Source organism: Teleopsis dalmanni, chromosome X (assembly GCF_002237135.1).
Source record: "Teleopsis dalmanni isolate 2A chromosome X, ASM223713v2, whole genome shotgun sequence".
Classification (NCBI taxonomy): domain Eukaryota; kingdom Metazoa; phylum Arthropoda; class Insecta; order Diptera; family Diopsidae; genus Teleopsis; species Teleopsis dalmanni.
In genome coordinates, this window is record NC_051848.1 from 71,769,232 (window position 1) to 71,787,762 (window position 18,531).

Sequence of the window (18,531 nt, forward strand, 5' to 3'; positions counted from 1 at the left end):
TCCTAAAACTGCTGTTTAATAATAATCGATTCAACCTCAAAAATAGAAAGCTATTATATACTCAAATAATTAGGCCAGCACTACTCTACGGATGTGTAACATACAGCAAAGCCTCAACTATTGCCATAAAACAATTATAGATAGCACAAAATCTGGCTTTAAGAAGACTAATTAAGATTCCTTGGTATATTAGGATAACAGATATGGAGAGAGATCTACAAATCGACTCAGTGAAAAAACATATCAAGGACAAAGCCCTACAGTTATTCACAAAAGTCTGATCTACAGTCCGTCATCAGTTAAAAGATAAATAAATGATAATAATTCTAGTATAGTTAAAACTTAGTGTGGGGCAGGGATAAGCCCCCCAAACATAAAAAAATAAAAGTGCTTAATAGCACTAACTCAAACCACAACAACAATAACTAAATACATTGATAAATCACATTCATGACTCATAAAATATCTTTAACATAATCTACTGAAAATTAATTAATCATAATGATTTTGCAAAATTTACATATTGAGTTTTTTTTTGACTTAGAAGAGTTTAAATAGCTAGACTCAAATTAATATAGAGGTATTACTGACTACTAAGACCTGCGGCCATAATAAACTTTTTTAAACTTAAATCAAAGAATTATATTCAACCCTAATCAATGAGGACAAGTCTTATAAAAATAATAAAAATTAATAATTTCACATTATTTTATCTTTAATCCTAATAGTATGTTTCCATTGCCTTCGTTAATGCAGTTTATTTGATTTAGGTCGCTAAAATGATATTTGATTAACAGTACAAAGAGCTTTCATGCTATTTAACTTAAACCATGTTTGCACTGGTCTCATTCAAGCAGTTTTGCTCATTAAGACCGCAAATGAGAATAATTTACAATACAAAGAGCTTTCATATAAATAAGCTTATTATAAATGAATTAACTTATTTAAAGCGAAAAATGTGAAATGCAAACTTAAAATAAACTCCAAAACCATTAAAAATAAATTTTCCACAAAGGAAAATTACCAAAATTTGAAATATTGGTTATATGTTTTATAAATTAAATATGAACAAACAAAAATTGAGCTTTAAACAGATGATCTAAAAACGTAAGTATTTAATAAAATCTTTATTTTTATTAATTATATATGTAATAGATATATTAAGTATATAAAAATGATTTAATATATCAATTATATATCAATTATAAAAGAAGCCCATTATAACAACAAAGGCAGAACTGAAGGTAGCACTGTTGAAGAGTAGCAAAATTGTGGACCAAAAACCACACAAAAATTAATTTCTTCGATTCCATAACAAATAGCAGCTATTATTAAATAGAAGATCTTGGCCATTAAATATTAATTGTTATCGTTAATATTTTATTTTAATATGTTTGTTAATTTTTACGTTAGCTGTGCCAATAATTTTGTTCAGCCAAATTTATTTTTTTTTTTGGTTTTTTAATTTTAAAAAAATTAAATATAAAAGAAAATAAAATGAATTTAAAAGAAAATTAAGCATTTTATCTAAAAAAAATTTTTGTTTAAAAATAAAAATAATGCTAAAGTTCAATTTGCTTGCTGTGCCAATAATTTTGTTTGTCACTGTATATCAAACCTTTATATTTTCTAGCATGAATGTCGTGACAACATTTATTCTACGAATAAATTAAATTAAATAATGAATATTTTCGTGTAATGATTTTTTACTATTTTCAAAGCGAAACCAGAAAAGAATGCATCGTTCAACTTAGATCGACATTTGGCGATGAAACACCATCCGAACCGTGTTTGATACATAACCATTTGTTAATCGGAAATTAAGGAAAACCAACCGTCGAAGAAAGATCATCTTCCAACACGATAGTGTAAGCTCATCAGCTCACCCAAAAGTTTTCGAGCACTCAAAACGCCAAATAGGTCACTCATCCGCCTTACAGTCCCGATTTAGCACCCAGTGTCTTCTTATTCCGAATTATTTAGAAAAAAATGCATGCATATCTCGTTTTTCTACGCTCGAGATATTCAAAACGCTAGTTTTGGAGATACCAACTTCAGTATGACAAAACTATATCTAAAATTCGTTTAATCAAATGCAAAAATTATTGAATATCATGGAGAACACTTCGAAAAACAATAAAACCATTTACACCACTGTGATTAATCACTGTGTTTTCTTTGTTAGGCACAAGATTTAAAAGGCAACCCTCGTTTTTTTTCTTTGTAATTTATTTATTATTACATCTGCTTTAGAAGAAATGGCAATAAGTAATTGGAAGATATTTTAGTATATAAGGACTATACATAATATTAAATCAATATACAATTTTTTCAATGAGTAAGTTAAGAACGTATGTAACAATTTTCACTTTAGAACATACTATTTAGGAAGTCTATTGGAAATGAGCGTTTAACTCTTCTGGTATGAGCCGCTTCTTTCGTCGGTAATATTTGGAGTTCCGAGTTTTTATGAGTAAGTAGTCGAGTTATCTGCTTTGCACGTACCGACTTTATCACCTCGGTTATTAGCTCATATACTGTTGTTTGGTATATGTCAATCATCATTGAAGATGGTTATTAAAAACCGATAAATATTGATTTTTATTTTTAGAACTTTCTTAATTAATAATTAATAATTACTTTCTTAAGACTTTCTAGAGATTTTATTTCGCTTTTATTTAAATACTGTAAATGTTATAAAAATTAAATGTGTGTCCATATATGCAACCTGGACGTAAATATATAATGGACATGATAAAAATAATAGGAAAGGATCTAATAGAAAATATAATCTAAGGAAATGTTATTCGGATTTAATTGTTCCTATAAAATTTTTTTTTTATTTATATTTTTTATGCTGCCATTAAAAATTTGTTTTAGAATTTACTTTCATTTAAAGACCAAAAAGTTATAAACAAAAAAATCATTACCAAAATTATACTATATTATATATAAAAAACCAGTTCTAATTTTAATATAACCTTTTGATATATTTAATTTAAGAAAGTACGGGTAACACACATTTATTTAGTTGATAATAAAAACACTTTAAATTAAATTTTAATTTTTAAATGTTTTAAAAGACTATAATAGCAAAATATTATTAAAATTAATATGTAAAACCTTTACATGCATTATCCAAACGGACGTTCTTAGACTAGATGTTTGGGACTGCTACCTTTGCAATGGTTCTTCAAATCTGGCGTAAGAATGGTACCACAACAGGCCCGTATTTATGCTTAAATAAACTTTGATGCGCAATGATAATACTCCCACCTAACCTAAGCCACATCCGCATTAGAGCTTCAAATATTATTTGAACTGCTCGGAGCATTTTGCTGTTGTATGTATGCTGTTTGTGTTTGTTGTGTGTATGTATTTGTGTGAAAAAACCTATGATGGGATGGAGCCATAAATCAATATTGGTCAAATGAATAGATGAGTTGGGATATGAGTAATGCTGCAGTTAGAGTAGTATTCATATTATTAGGAATTAATGTATTCATACGATACAAGTTACTGTTGTTACCTACCTTTATTTGTATTTTGACCTCCTGTTGTAATGCAAACAGTTCTCAAAAAAGATGCTGTTTCATCATGTACGACAGCTATTTCTAATATATAGTCGATTTCACCAATATTAGTTCCATTGTAATAGTCGTCGACATAATAATGATATCAAGAAAGCTATCAGCGGAAGCACCATGAGAACTACTCATTGTGGTCGTAATGAGTTATCCATTTGTGTGGTATGCAAGAAGAAATTACTTGAAAAAAAGCTTTAAGAAAACCTCTTACAAAATTTTTTCGGTGTTTTCATTATTCTTTGCCCTCCAGACAAATAAACATTATTTAGCTTAAATTTTCAACAAAACTCGTTAGAAATATAATAAAATATACTAAAATAATATCAGCTAACACGACACCCAACATACATATGAATTGCTTATATCTTAGTTCTTTTGCAATATTTTATGCCCACGGCCTTAGTTTAATTCTCTAATTATTATTTAACGATGATCCAGTAACTTTCGATGCATGTTAGGTATATCTACTTGTTATTCCCTCCTACCAAACAAACGAAGTCGGAAGAAGTAAAATCATCTAATAAGTTTGAAGAGTTAAATTTCAAAACGTTCCTTAAACTGAAAAAATATTTTTACTACATAATATCTGCTTTATGTTTGGGTAGAAAATCATTTACGATAATTTATAAATTTTAAACAGTTTTATGAAAACAATAAAAAAAAAACATTTAAAAATAAAAGAATTCAAATTTTTTTTTCAAAACGTTATAAATATTATATTTCATAATTTTTGTAAATTCATTATTCAATAAAATAATTTAAACAAAGTAAAAACTTACAATAAAATTGTAACATATATTAAAAAATAATAATAATAATATTAATTAATACAAGAGAATGTATAAGAAAATAATAATTCTAATTTTTGTTTTTGCATTAAAATTATAAAAAATATTAACAAGTAAATATATTAAAAGAAAAAAAGTTCCATGCAAGTTAAAACCCTAAAATAATATAACGGCACTGCGCCATCACTTCACATTTCTGTATTTTGAGAATGCACATCTAGATGTCGCGCATTAAAATATCTAATATAATACATTATATTATATTTTATATATTTTATATATTTTATATATTATATATTATATATATTATATATTATATATTATATATTATATATTATATTATATATTATACTATATTATACTATATTATATTATATTATATATAAAATTTATAATATAACGTCCACGTGTGTTTATGGCAACATCGTTGCAAAATGTTTCTCTTTGGAACTGCAAGTATCTTGCAGAAAAGATGTCAAGTAAAATTCTAAATACTTGATCGATGAGATGTCGAAACACTATTGGAAATTAATCTCGCTTACGAGGCGCTTTAGAAAATAGACGCTCCAATCCTATAGGATGGTGATAAGAAAGCTTCTGAAAAATTCATACAAATTTTAGAAGCCATAATTCGATTGGTTAATCCAATCTTCAATCTTTCAAAAATGACTTTAAACATTATTCATAAAAATCAAAAGAGTTAATCTAAAGCAAGGATTAAAAGAGTGACGAGTCAAGCGGACAAAGTAGTTGAAATAATATTTTTTTTATATTAATTAAATAATGTTAATATTTTGTGTAATAACATAGCCTGTACAAACAATGAAATTAATAAGTAACAAATCTTAACTTAAAAAATAAAATACAATATTCAATATTTCGTAGTATAATAAATTTGTTAGAATATCATACAATATAAATATAATTTTTGTTAAAAATTAAATAGTTTTTATTAAAAATTTAATTTGCATACGTAATGATTACAAGAAGTGCTAAAAAGTCATATTTTTCATTTTCATAATTAATTTTTTTTATAATTATAATTCATTAAGTACTATTATGACAATTATTTATTCAACTGATTTTTTTTTTTTTTAAGTAAGAATTTATTCTTTAATAATAAGAATATGAAGAACATAATTATTTGTAAATATTGAAATTTTATGTGTGCAAACAATAACGAGAAAAAGTAAAGAGAAATAATTAATAAAAAGTGTGAACAGAAGTAAACGTAAATGTGACTTTGTTATCTATTCGTTTTTGATAAATTATTTTTTCCTGATAAAATTCATATACTGTGCTGTGAGATGTGTCGCTTAATGTTAAGCATCTGCTTTTCCACCACTGCTTTTCCAGTTGGGTTTTGATTTTATCTGTTCATTTTTGAAGCTATTTTTTGGTCATAATTTGTAGATATTCTAAAGCGTTGCGCGCTGCCTGGTGTTGAGCTTCCTCCGCTGATTTTCCAGTGCCATGACAGACAGCTACTGGTAATGTAGATAGTTGCACTAAACATTGAAACATATTACTCATTGTCTTCTCATCAATATGTACATAAGTAGCTTCAAATTGGTTTTCGTTTGCTATCTCTGCCAGTTCTTTCATAAAATCGTGTGTGGAATTGCTTAGACACGTTTTCTACAAAGATAACAACATTATTATAGTGAATCATGATATTTTAATTATATTAAATATTTTTGTATATTGTTTTGTAAGTAACTATATTAATATCATGTTAACTCTACTGAGAGCTATCTAGCTACCTATCTAATTAAAAACTACTAATTATACAACTGTTCATATTTCACATATAAAAAGGTACTCAACACTCAAATTATATTCGAATCATTGGCTGCATTCACTTATATGCCTTCTGGCTCTCTCTTTCGTTTATTCGACTTCACCTGATTCATACATGTAGCTGATATACACTATAACTGATTTAAATATATAATCCGTGTACAAGTTTGAGTAAAATGAGGTAAACTAAATTGAAATTTACTAGGGATTTTTTGCACTGCACTTGTGTAAATATTTATTTACTTATTTATTGCACTTATGTTATTTATTATAAAATGTTCACAATAGTAACACCTTATTTACCTAATTTTTATCTAATTTACCCTACTCGAAATTCTGGTAAATACCAACTGTCATACCGCTGCCATACCGACATAATTTACTAGTTCTCTAAATTTACCATCAATTTACTCGAATTCACACACGACCATAATGTTTAACATTTTCAACACTCACGTGATACTCATAAACAACGACACTCGAAACAAAAATGATGCAAGTGATTTATGAATCATTCATGAGTATTACGTCACATTCGGCAAAAATGTTCCTGAGAAAGAGAGAGAGAACACAAACAAAATACATGTTCTTATAATGCTAACAGCAACAACACATGACATAACGCAAAACATAATACCAACACACAAAAAGAATAGAATTTTAAATAAAAATAAAATAAAAATGAAATTAAAAAAAAATAAAATCAAATAAAATTTTTACGAATGCCAAAACTGATCGAATTGGCAGTCATTCCTTTTTTATAAGTACACTCAAGTACACTTATACCACTCCAGTATATGCTATGACTCACGGTCATCTACTATATATTCTACTTAACGAATATACTTAAGAATCATTTCTGTGGCGAATATGAATGCATGTAAGTAGTGTATGAGAAAAACATTTACCATATGTGCATTTATACTTGATGAATGTACTCTGAGTGTTGAAATTATAACTCGTTGCAGTTCTGGTACACATTCAAAATTTATATAAAAACTTTCTGTTTAAACAGTTTCATTTCAGAAAAAACATCCGAAGTGCCATACTAATTATATTTAACAAAATAAAAAAGAAAAAAGTGTTTCTACAGATCATTTGCTTAAAATATAAAGACACACGTTCAAAATGTCCTTATTACTCATATGTAGACATATAAAAAACAACAACTATCTACACTATCTGCGCTGAAATGTAATTGCCTTTATTATAGTATGTTTCCACTAGCTTCGTTAAACCAGTTAACTTACTTGAAATTGCTAAGTAAACTTACTTATTTACTTACTTGAAAATATAGTAAGCAGAATTAGACCAAAAATTTCGAGTGCAACATTGCAAATTATCGAAATTATCGACATTTTTGACATGTGAAACAAAATGTAAACATAATTGATATATAAAAATATAAAAATGAGTTTATATATCAAATATGTATATGATATCATCATACAATGTCATATATTATTTAACAAAAATATTCATTTAAGTGAAATATCAGAACAAAAAAATTGATAAGAGCTCACAAGTTTGTATTGTGTATTTCTTTATAAATTATAAATAAATTAATAAAATAAAATGTTATTAATTTTAGAAAAAAACAAACAAAAGAATCATGAGTATGTGGACTGAGGGCGGTGAGCAGTTATTTATAGTAGCCATATAATAGAAGAAACAACTAGAAAAAATAGAAAAACGGTCGATTAAAAGATGCTAAAGATCCACTAAAAGTGGATAGACTTATCAATCTTGAAGAAAATGGAAAGAAGACTCTTATGACGAATTACCATATTTTTCTTTATTTTTAATTTTTTAATTCTTTATTTATCATTAATATAATTATAGTGTATTTTATTTTTAATTTTTTTTTATATCTTCATTTATTATTAATATAGTTTTGTGGTATTTTATTTTTAATTTATAAGTTATTAGCTTTATTATATGTTAAAATAGAACTTACTGAAAATTGTTTGTAATAGTTTGTAATTTTTATAAATCATATCACGTTCCTTTCTATATGCAAATATAGGACGTATGCTAGTCCTATATTATATATATATATATATATATATATATATATAGGCTAATATTGATATACATATATAGTCCTATATATATATAGGCTAAGTTGATGCTAAACCAAATTGGAGATTTTTTGAGATTTTTTGCACTGCACACATTTAGCCATTTATCAACACGTATCGACACATCACTACATTATCGGCACAATTTAGAATTTCCCTCATTTAGAGCGCAACTTAGCCTAACTCGCACACGTTCCATAATTGCTGCATTCATATTGTGAACATTACAAACATTATATATTCAATTATTTAATTTTTCTGCGTTTTTTATGCTGATTTATTTTCTTCTACCAACACAAAATTTAATTTCATATGTTTACAATTGAAATGCAAACAAAAAAAGGCTCTCCTAAAACTTAGACACAATTTTTTGACACATAAAAGCTCATTCACATGCCTTAAATAGCTTGTGCCAATCTAAACGACAAAATCTTAAAGCTACTCAAACAACTTACTTAAGTAAGCAGTGGAAATATATAATAAGATGAATTTATTTTATTTACCTTACTATGTAAATTTTATTGATCATACAGAGGGCTTTCATGCTTTTTAACTTATTTTAAAATAACGTTAGGAAAATTAGACCAAAAATGTCTAATGTCGAATGCAACCTTTAAAAATAAATTTCCCAAAAGGGAAATTACCGAAATTTGAAATATTTGTCATATGCTTTATATGTAAAATGTAAACAAACAAGATACATTCAAAACGTAGAAAATTTTAATAATTGATGATTAAGGTTATGATCAGAGTTCGTATTTGCGTACCCATAAGCGGCTCTTTTCGACTCATTTTGCTCACGGCTCATGAGCAGGCAAAAAACTTTTTTCATACGCTGGCGAGCCCAATTGTAGAGGTCACGCTCAAGAGCAAGAACCGCCATTAAGTTATAAATTGGCTCACGCTCATGAGCAAGAGTACAACAAGCCGAGGGCATGAGACCTCATGGGACCTTATGCCCTGCTAGAAAATGAAATATATATTGCATTATTTTTGTTTTCATTGCACGTGCCACTATTTATTTGAGTTTTGTGATTTTACTTAATTAATCGTTTTTTATAAATTCAAGAATTTTAAATTACATTATATTGTGTTTTGGAAAATTTTTGGGCTCACAAAAAAATTGGCGCTTGCTCATAAGCCTGAACTGCTCATGAGCGAGCAAATACGAACCTTGGTTATGATATAAGAAGGAACACTTTTAATAGATTATTAAACACGATAAGATCTAATGATGTTTCTGGTATTAGCCAGTACAACTCTTTGTATCTGACTCCAATTTAATAGTTTATTTATTTTTCCAATTTAATAGTTTTATCTCCTACTATCAATTAAAAATACTCATTTGCAAACCGTAAATAGTTTAATAAAATAAAAGTCCATTCACTATTATTGATATTTTTTGCGAAATTTTTCGCAGTGTTCTCTTAGATTTTCTTTTCTGGAAGAATTAAAAAAGCTGAAGTTTTGTCTTTATAAACAAATGATAAAATGGACTTAAATATTTATAGCCCAATATCGATTATATCTGCTTTTCCCAAAAGTTTTTGAAAAATTAATTACGCGTAGAACTCTATCCTTCTTAAATAAATAACGTTTTTTCAAATATTAACAATATGGAATGTCTACTGAAGATAATCTCTATATTCTTTTAATAACATATATTCTGGTCTAAATAATAAACAATTTTGTTTTACTCTATTTGAAGATATCACCACACAATCATCATATCTTATTAAATAAACCTTATATTATAATTGTGATTTGAGAGGATACATTTTCAACTTATTTCGTTATTTCGTCTTATTTAGCTAATACAGTATAGCGAGTTGAACTGAACAATCACTGAAGTGAATTCTCAAATATTAATATAAGAATTCCACAAGGGTTTGTATTGGATCCAATACTACTTTTTTTTGCAATTGGGTTTGCAATTTTTAAGCTGAATAACTGAATAATAACATTTGCTGATATTATGGCGTCTTTTAAATAGGACTGTTATTCGTCATGATAAAAATATTTAAAGACATTGATTTGCGGTTTTCAAACTTCTGTACTTGAATGTTTCTGTAAGACATAAAGAATTTTTACAGCAAAAAATTTGCAGTTCGAACTGCAAAAAATTTAATCCAGAAATTGATGGTTGATATTGACTTTCTTAAATTTTGACAGATTTCACTCATCTTGCTACAAATAATAAAGAAATTGCACTTCCAACTTTTGAAGAATTTAAAGAAACTAACATATAAATAAACTTAAAAATAATAAAGCTGATGGGAAGGGTGGATTTCATCCGTAATTTTAAAATATATGGGTGATACGGTGCTTGGGCGTATTTTCGTCACAATGAAAGAAGCTTCGATTTACTAAATAATGCCCACAAAATGGGAGACCGCTGTCATATGCCCACTTCACAAAAAAGGTGACCAAAATGCAGTGCAAGAATTATAGATCTATAAAGTTGTTAAACACTAGTCAAGTCTTATATATGACAAATTGGGACCATATGCGTATAGCCGCCTTTCAAATTGGTAGATCTCCACCGAAAAAATTTTTATTCTTCGCCATATTCTATAAAAGACAAAGGAGCATAACAAAACGACCTACTAATTGATTTTAAATCTGCTTACGATAGTGTTATAAAAGAGTACCTTTACGAAGCCCTCACAGAGCTTGGAATACCCGAAAAAATAATTCGCCAAGATAATGAAAGCTGACGTCAGAAACACCAAAAAACCCAATCTAACTTCTCAAAATAGTATACGTCAAATAAAGATCAACATCGAGGAGACAAACTTTCATGCCTGTTATTCAATCTTGCATTAGAATATGTGTCGGTGCAAGTGCTCTCATATGCTGATGATATTGATATTGATATTAAACGCCACAAACGCAGTGGCATTGAAAGACACATTTGCAGGTTTAGAGGAAGCCAAAAAAAAATGGGACTTGTGATATATAAACAAAAAACAAAAGTTTTCATCTCAACAACAACAGAATCAATTCGGCATAGATATGGCGAAGACAATTTCGAAGTTATGGATAATTTCCAGTATCTTGGTGTCAACCTCAACACTGAAAACAATATATCCCGATAAATAAGTCAAAGAATTACTTCGGCACATAAATGCGACTTTGGGTTACAAAAGCATCTAAAAAGTAACTTTCTAGATAGAAAGACCCTAAGCAAAGCGAATAAAAATAAAATTCTTGTTTTTGAACGAAAAATACTAAAAATTTTTGGAGGCACGCAAGAGAACGGAATCTAGCAACAATGATATAATCATGAATTGGAAATTTTATTTAGTAATCTTAACATAATCACAGTTATTAAAACAAATAAGCTTAGATGGGCAGGACTCATTATTAGAGCAGAACAAAATAACCCCCCAAAACGTATCATGATCGGACAGTGTGCAGGAAGTAAAAGCAGGAGTTGTCCAAAACTAAGATGGATAGATGGAGTTAACCAAGACGTAGAAGATTTAGGTTTGAGATGTTGGAGAGCAAAAACGAGAGATCCAGACGAATAGAGGCGTATACTGCAGCAGGCAAAACACTTAGCACTCATGCGCTTTTCAATGTTTTTGCATTAGTACCTTTATTCATTTAACTAACTTAGAATAGAAAATAGTGTTTAGAAACCTAAGGCAAAAACTACTAATACTGTAAGTTCTCAAGTATATATAAGTCAAATCTTATTGTATAAAATATATGACATGTTTAAATTAACATTTTCATTGTAAAAAAAATGAGAAACAATAGATATTTTAGTTCACTTAAAAATATTTCAAAGGAATAGAAAATAAAATTGCGTTCTATACAATATAATAGTAAATTGTGATCGCACAATAAATTGGTTTCAATTGAATAAAGTTACTCTAATAATAGTAACTTACAAAAAAAAAAATTCTCTCACCTGCAATTTCAAAAGTTTCTTTCCGGTAGAATTTTTCAACATTTTGGGGAATTGTGATACCTTCGCACTGTGCTGAGTGGTTATGGTATTTATAGGAAAGTCTTTCAAATCGCTGTAGTAATCAGCATTATTACGTGTCTGAAAAAAAAGATATATAATAAATAATAAACTTAAGAATATTTTATTGACATCGTACAGAATAAAAATTTAAGTGTAGAAGAAAATAATATAATTCAATTAGATTATATATATGAATTAAATAGAAATTCCAACCTTTTAGTTTTAACAGTTAACTTTTAAAAACGCCAATTTTACTTTTATGTGCTACGTTATAGTTAAAAATGTTTGAACTAAATATTATTACATATAGCTCTTCGATTGGTAAATTTATACCTCAAATAAGGTTATTACTTCCAAGGAATGCTTGCAAAAATATTACCGTAACGTTAAGAGTTTTTTCATCCAATAAAAAAAACAGATTTTGTACAGATGAATACACTCTAAAATAGACAGACAGTTCTGGAAACGATAAATGTTATGGTTATTGTTGTTGTTATATCCCACGGAAACATGAAAAGAATTAATAATACATATACATGGATTTGAGGTGTGCGAAATTTTAAGGTAATGTGATACACTTGGCATAATTCTGATTGAATATTTTAGAAAAAAAATATAACTGGGCAACATTATGCGAAAATTTAACGTTTAGAAAAATCATCACTAAGTTTTGACATCACATTAGCGAAGGATATACGTAACCAACGCATGTAAATAGCAAATAGAAAATAGATGTCTTCCCAACAAATAACTATTTTTTGAAAACAAATATATCTGTATATATTTGTATATAATATATATATATTTATATATATAAAATATTATTAAATATCAATTTCACACTTGTAACATTAATGTAGACAGCGATTCCTTATTTCAAGAAGTGAACATATTCATATGGAAGGGGATTGTCCAAAGTAAATTCTATCTGAAAAATAAAATATAACTCACACTGGCCTGCAGAATATTTTTAAAAACGAAAATATATAAAATGCATTTTTCATACAAGATAGTTGTTTTTGTAGTTTCATAGAAAATGTATTTAAGGGATGGTGCACGTAAAAAGTTTTTTGGTTTTTGTTTTTCTATTGCCTTGTCTATTGTCTTATTTCTCGCTCTATACGATGTTAAAATAATAAAATTTATTATTTTTGACGAATTCAAAATATAACTGTTATACGAGTATATCAACTATAAAGAATATTAGAACGAATGTAAATATTATCAAAAATTTATAACGAATTTTATTTTGAAAACTACATAACATATACTTATTTACTATTCTAAAAAAAAAAAAAATAACATACCTCTGCATTTAATTCAAACTGTATTGCTTCATTAATTTGGCCATTGTCTAATGGATTATTTTTTAGGCGAACCAGCATTTTATGGGCTGCTTGACGTTTAGCTATTTTTTTACTTTTACCCTTTCCAATTTCACGATAGCTAAGTATGGAGCATGCTATTGTAAACAGGCGCTCATGTGGTAAACCAACTTCAGTTTCTGTATTATAAGTTGGTGGTGGCCAACGACTTGACATACACAATTCCTGTAGCCATCCTATTGGATTACCCAAAACACTATCCGCACCACTGCATAAGAACAACTTTAATTATAAAATAATAATAAAAAAAAATTATAAAAGATATCTTACTCTCCGCCGCCTATAGTAGTCCCGTTACCTTCGCACATATTTGGTAAAATGGTATGAGATCCTATATTTAAAGAACCAAAATCAGGATTTTGAGTTTTTTCAATCAATGCACGGGCAGCTGCGTGTTTAGCCTCTTTTTTGGATCGCCCGGCGCCCATGGCCGTAATTGGTTCATCTCTATTATTATACGACACTCGATAACGAAAAGTTGGTTCATGTATAGCACCTTCAATTTGAACCAATTCATACGTTGGAGTGATGCCACGTCGACTCAGAAATTCTTGTAAAATCGAAACAGGTGTCTTTATTCCTTTTGAATCCTTTGGGGGCTACAAACAAAACAAAAATGCTTTGAAATAATTTAAACTGCCATTACGTTTTTAATTAATATTTTTATGTGCTTGTGAAATACAATTTTTTTCTGTTATATTTCAAATATTAAAATATTCAAATATTTCAGATACACACATTTCCTTCACACATTTAGTTGTTCAAGTGTTTGATGTTGCAATATGCTTGATGGAGTATTTAACATTCCAAGTCGATGGAAAATATGCAGAGAACAAAAGTTGGTAAAAGACTGGTTAGGATACCGAAAATAAACCTTCAACGACATCAATTTTTACCCAAGTCAAACATTATTTTAAAAGATTCCCGAACGAATTCTAATTAAAATCGTGGTAAATGTATAATTTAGACAGTTAAAAGACAAAATACCCAAATTTATTTAAATAAAATATTATTCCCACAATTATTTGCAATTGGCAACTTTTTACTTTTTTTAATTTTTATAAACATATATTCAGTTTGTATTCAAAATAAGGGAAGACTGAGTACGTAAGCGATTCTGTAGTCTTTTGTAAATAATATACAATTATTTGGCTTTTTACGTTAATTTTTATTTAAAATAAATAACAGACACTTACTTATTTCTTTTCTACAGAAATCTTACTGTAAACAGTTGTCGAATATGATTAAATATGATTTGTGCTTGAAGAAATGCTAATTTAAATCGTGGAAGGTATATAGTTCAGACAATTCAAAGACAAATTATCCAAATATATTTATATAAAATAGTATTCCTACAATTATTCACAATTGCCAACTTTTCACTTTCTTTATTTTTTAAAAAAACATATTCACTTTACATTCAAAATAAAGGAAGACGGAATATCGAAAGCATTCTGTAGTTCTCTGTAAATACGTTACACTATTTGACAAAATAATGTGCAACTTACTTGTTTCTCTTCTACAGAAATTTTACTGCAAACAGGTGCCGAAACCGTAGATTCATCCACATCCTTCACTTGCTTATGCCTCGATTTACGTATAGGCTCCGCAGTTTTTTGACTGGTTTGTGATGGTCTATTTGTCACATTTTCGCTATCCACCGAATTATTATTTGCATTATACTGACGTCTTGGGGCGAAACCACTTTTTTGAATTAATGTATGAGGCTCACTTCGTGCAGTTTGCTCCATTATATACAGATATATACATAAATTAATACATATATAATATACTTATGCATATGCGTTTCGTGTTCTGACTAAAAATCAATAATCGAACAGTCTTCAAAATTTTGACATTTTAATACGAAGTTTAGATTTAAATTTTTTGAATATTTAGTTTAGACTTCTAAAAGGTGATTTGCAATGATTTTTATTTTAAAATAAATTACGATTTGTAATTAATTTATTTTCAAATAAAGAGCAGCAAATCGACCAATTATTAGTAAAAACAATGTTCGACTCTAATGTTTCTTTTTGACAGTTTATATTATCATTAATAAATGTCATAGTTGCCACATTTAAAATTTTAATTGATAATGTACGATTCATATATTTCTCCATTGCAAACTGAAAACAATTTTTTTTGTTTAGTATATAATGTTATGTTTAGAATATTGTATTTAATTTGACAATAATGCCGCAATATGTGCTATTTTTGATACATAATTAATTAAAAAAATATGCTTAAGAAATGCAATAAGTCTATATCCAAACATTGTTCGGATTTCGGATTTCGTTAAACACTGTTAACGGAATATAAATAAGTTATATGTATATTTTTATTTTCCGTAGACCATTTGTACTTACTGTAGCTATTTTTAAATGTATGCTTGCAAACGAAACTAACTGTAAAATTAAGCGATGCCAAGTTAAAATTTACAATTTGTCATGTCATTCGGATAATGGTATGGAGAATTTGTGATGCCATTTGGTTAAATTTTATATCATATTTCAACACTACAAATAACCACACAACCACATAATTTGTAAACAATAGTAGAGATTGTGCAAAATTAATTATTTTTGTTCAGTGCTTTTTGTTGTTGCTAAAATAAGCCATAACTACATAACTAGATAACCAATGCCCCGTGAACACCCTAATTTATATTTTTGTACATAAAATTACTTTTCTTACATAATTTCTTTTTTTAAATTATTTCTCAATACTAAAAATTTTTTATAACTTTGAACTGTAAATGTTTTATCTTCTAAAATAAGTTATATGGATATAAAAGCTGATTTCGGCAGCTCTTATGTGTGGCATAAATGAAAAAGTTGCTCGCATAAAGTTGTTTATATGTATGCAAAACAACAACACTACTTTCTCTGTCCAAGCATCTAGTTGTGAAGTGGACAAACATTTTGGTAAAAGTGGCAAAAGTGTTACCAAAGCAATAAGCGAACTATTGTAAACCTTCATTGGAAATTTCAATGAATATTCCAGTCATATGTCAAAATTTTATTATATATATTATGACCATATATTTAAAATTTTTAATAGTTCGTTTATATAATTTTCAAACTTCTTACATAATTTGTCAATGTTAAATGAGCAGTATTTAACGCTATTTTATTTTTCTTAACTATTGTGTTTCGTATTTATTCATTTATTGCATATTTTAATGAACATAATACACAAATTATACATTCCTAAATAATTAACGAATGGCTTCTACACAATTTTTAACTTATCAGTCATCTTTACAAAGTTTATGAAACAAAACACTTTTTTAAAATATTTAAATTTACTAATTAACACTCGCAAAAGTTGAAAATAATAAATAAGCTCCTCTGTCAGCTGACTGAAATTTTCCATTTGCTTCCAAAAATCATTCACAATAGATCAGTTTTAAGATTTGTCACCATTGTAATGCGAGTGGCTTATTCGTTGAGCAGTTTTAGCAAAGAAGGTTTATTTTTACGTATTTTGTTTTTGCGACACGGGCATTATTTAATCATTATAGTACAATGGGACTCAACGTATGGATAATCACATGCCTTTTTTTGCCGGCGTCTGTTTGCAAGTAACTTTTACTATGGCGCCGGTAAAAATTACGAAAATTAAATTTAGTCTTATGTAAACACATGTTTTATCAAATAAATTAGTTTTTATTTCTATTTCATATAATATTTATTTGATTTAAAAAAGGCGTTTTTTTGATACTTTTTATGTCTAACCAGATAAACTTATGGACTGATGGAAACTGCTCTATATATGTATTTTTTTATTATTAATCTATCAAACTTAGTAATTTATATAAGCCATGTGTGAATTGAAGGAAATAGTAAATTATGTCGGTAAATTACGTAAATTTACCAGAATTTCGAGTAGGGTAAATTAGATCAAAATTAGGTAAATTAGGTATTATCATTGTGAATGTTTAATAAATAAATAAATAAATTTGAAAACTTTTGATCAAAAATAATCAATAAATGCAATAAACAAATAAATAAATATTTACATAAATGCAGTGCAAAAAATCCCTGGTAAATTTCGATTTACTTCACCTCAATTTACTTCACCTCAATTTACTCGAAATCACACACGGTCATAAAAAACATTTAATCAATTCCTTTAATATATTTTTAAAAAATATTCAAAGCTAGAAATGGGTTAGAATAATTTAATTTTAAGATTTATATATACAAGTTCCAACGATATAAACAAAAATTATAAAAACAAAAATTTTACAAAAATAAATTTTAACGGATTTACTATATATTGTTCCCTATAAAACAATGTAGTCATAATATTGATACTTAGATGTACTTATCGAGCTAACAAGTTACCACTGCATTACATATAATATTAAATTTAAATTTAACTTGAAGTTTTCAAAAGGAATAATTTACAAGAAATATTTAAGCCTGATCTTCTGTAGACATGTTGAAAAAATCAACACAGTGGCAACACTCGAAAAACTCAAATTCTTGCACAAATATATAATTTAAAAAATATAAAAAAAATTTGTTTTAACCAAAAACTTAAAATATATATGCTAAAACCATAATAACCATATAAAATGTTTTAAAAAACTAGGTATATATAAATATCAAAATTTTTTTTGTATCTAACTGGAGATTTTGCGTCCTTTTAAAAATAATTTAAAACAGACTAATTTATAGTTTTGGCAACCATCCGTTATGGCTGTTTATCGGTTTAACGGTTATAAAGATGTTGAGTTATTTAAATTAAATTATATACGACGTAATTACAAATAAATAAATAACACCTACGTTTATTACTTGCAAACTATTTACAAAAATTTATGAAATTAAACAGCTGAACAGTTTCGTCACAATTTTCGCTTTATTTTAGCTAGGTAGATACCTTGGCTAGGCAAATAAA

At 27.4% G+C, this 18,531-nt stretch overlaps 1 protein-coding gene across 1 annotated transcript; it reads right to left on the reverse strand.

Moving 5' to 3' along the window:
• Nucleotides 1-5,656: 5,656 nt before the first annotated feature.
• Nucleotides 5,657-15,640, reverse strand: LOC119687472 (interferon-inducible double-stranded RNA-dependent protein kinase activator A homolog). Its single transcript, XM_038101799.1, has 5 exons — nucleotides 15,129-15,640; nucleotides 13,891-14,219; nucleotides 13,543-13,828; nucleotides 12,176-12,313; nucleotides 5,657-6,013 (listed from the first exon to the last, which is right to left on the reverse strand). Exons 1-5 carry the CDS (start codon nucleotides 15,369-15,371, stop codon nucleotides 5,765-5,767), a joined length of 1,245 nt encoding a protein of 414 aa, XP_037957727.1. The 5' UTR covers nucleotides 15,372-15,640; the 3' UTR covers nucleotides 5,657-5,764.
• Between the last annotated feature and the right edge of the window lie 2,891 nt (nucleotides 15,641-18,531).

What these genes read in the sequence shown, in the direction of transcription:
- LOC119687472 (XM_038101799.1), bottom strand. Translation starts at nt 15,371, where the DNA reads ATGGAGCAAACTGCACGAAGTGAGCCTCATACATTAATTCAAAAAAGT. An exon ending in TTTCTGTAGAAGAGAAACAA is followed by an intron (nt 14,220 to 15,128) that starts GTAAGTTGCACA and finishes TTTTGTTTGTAG; the next exon opens with CCCCCAAAGGATTCAAAAGG. An exon ending in AGAAACTTTTGAAATTGCAG is followed by an intron (nt 6,014 to 12,175) that starts GTGAGAGAATTT and finishes TTATCTTTGTAG; the next exon opens with AAAACGTGTCTAAGCAATTC.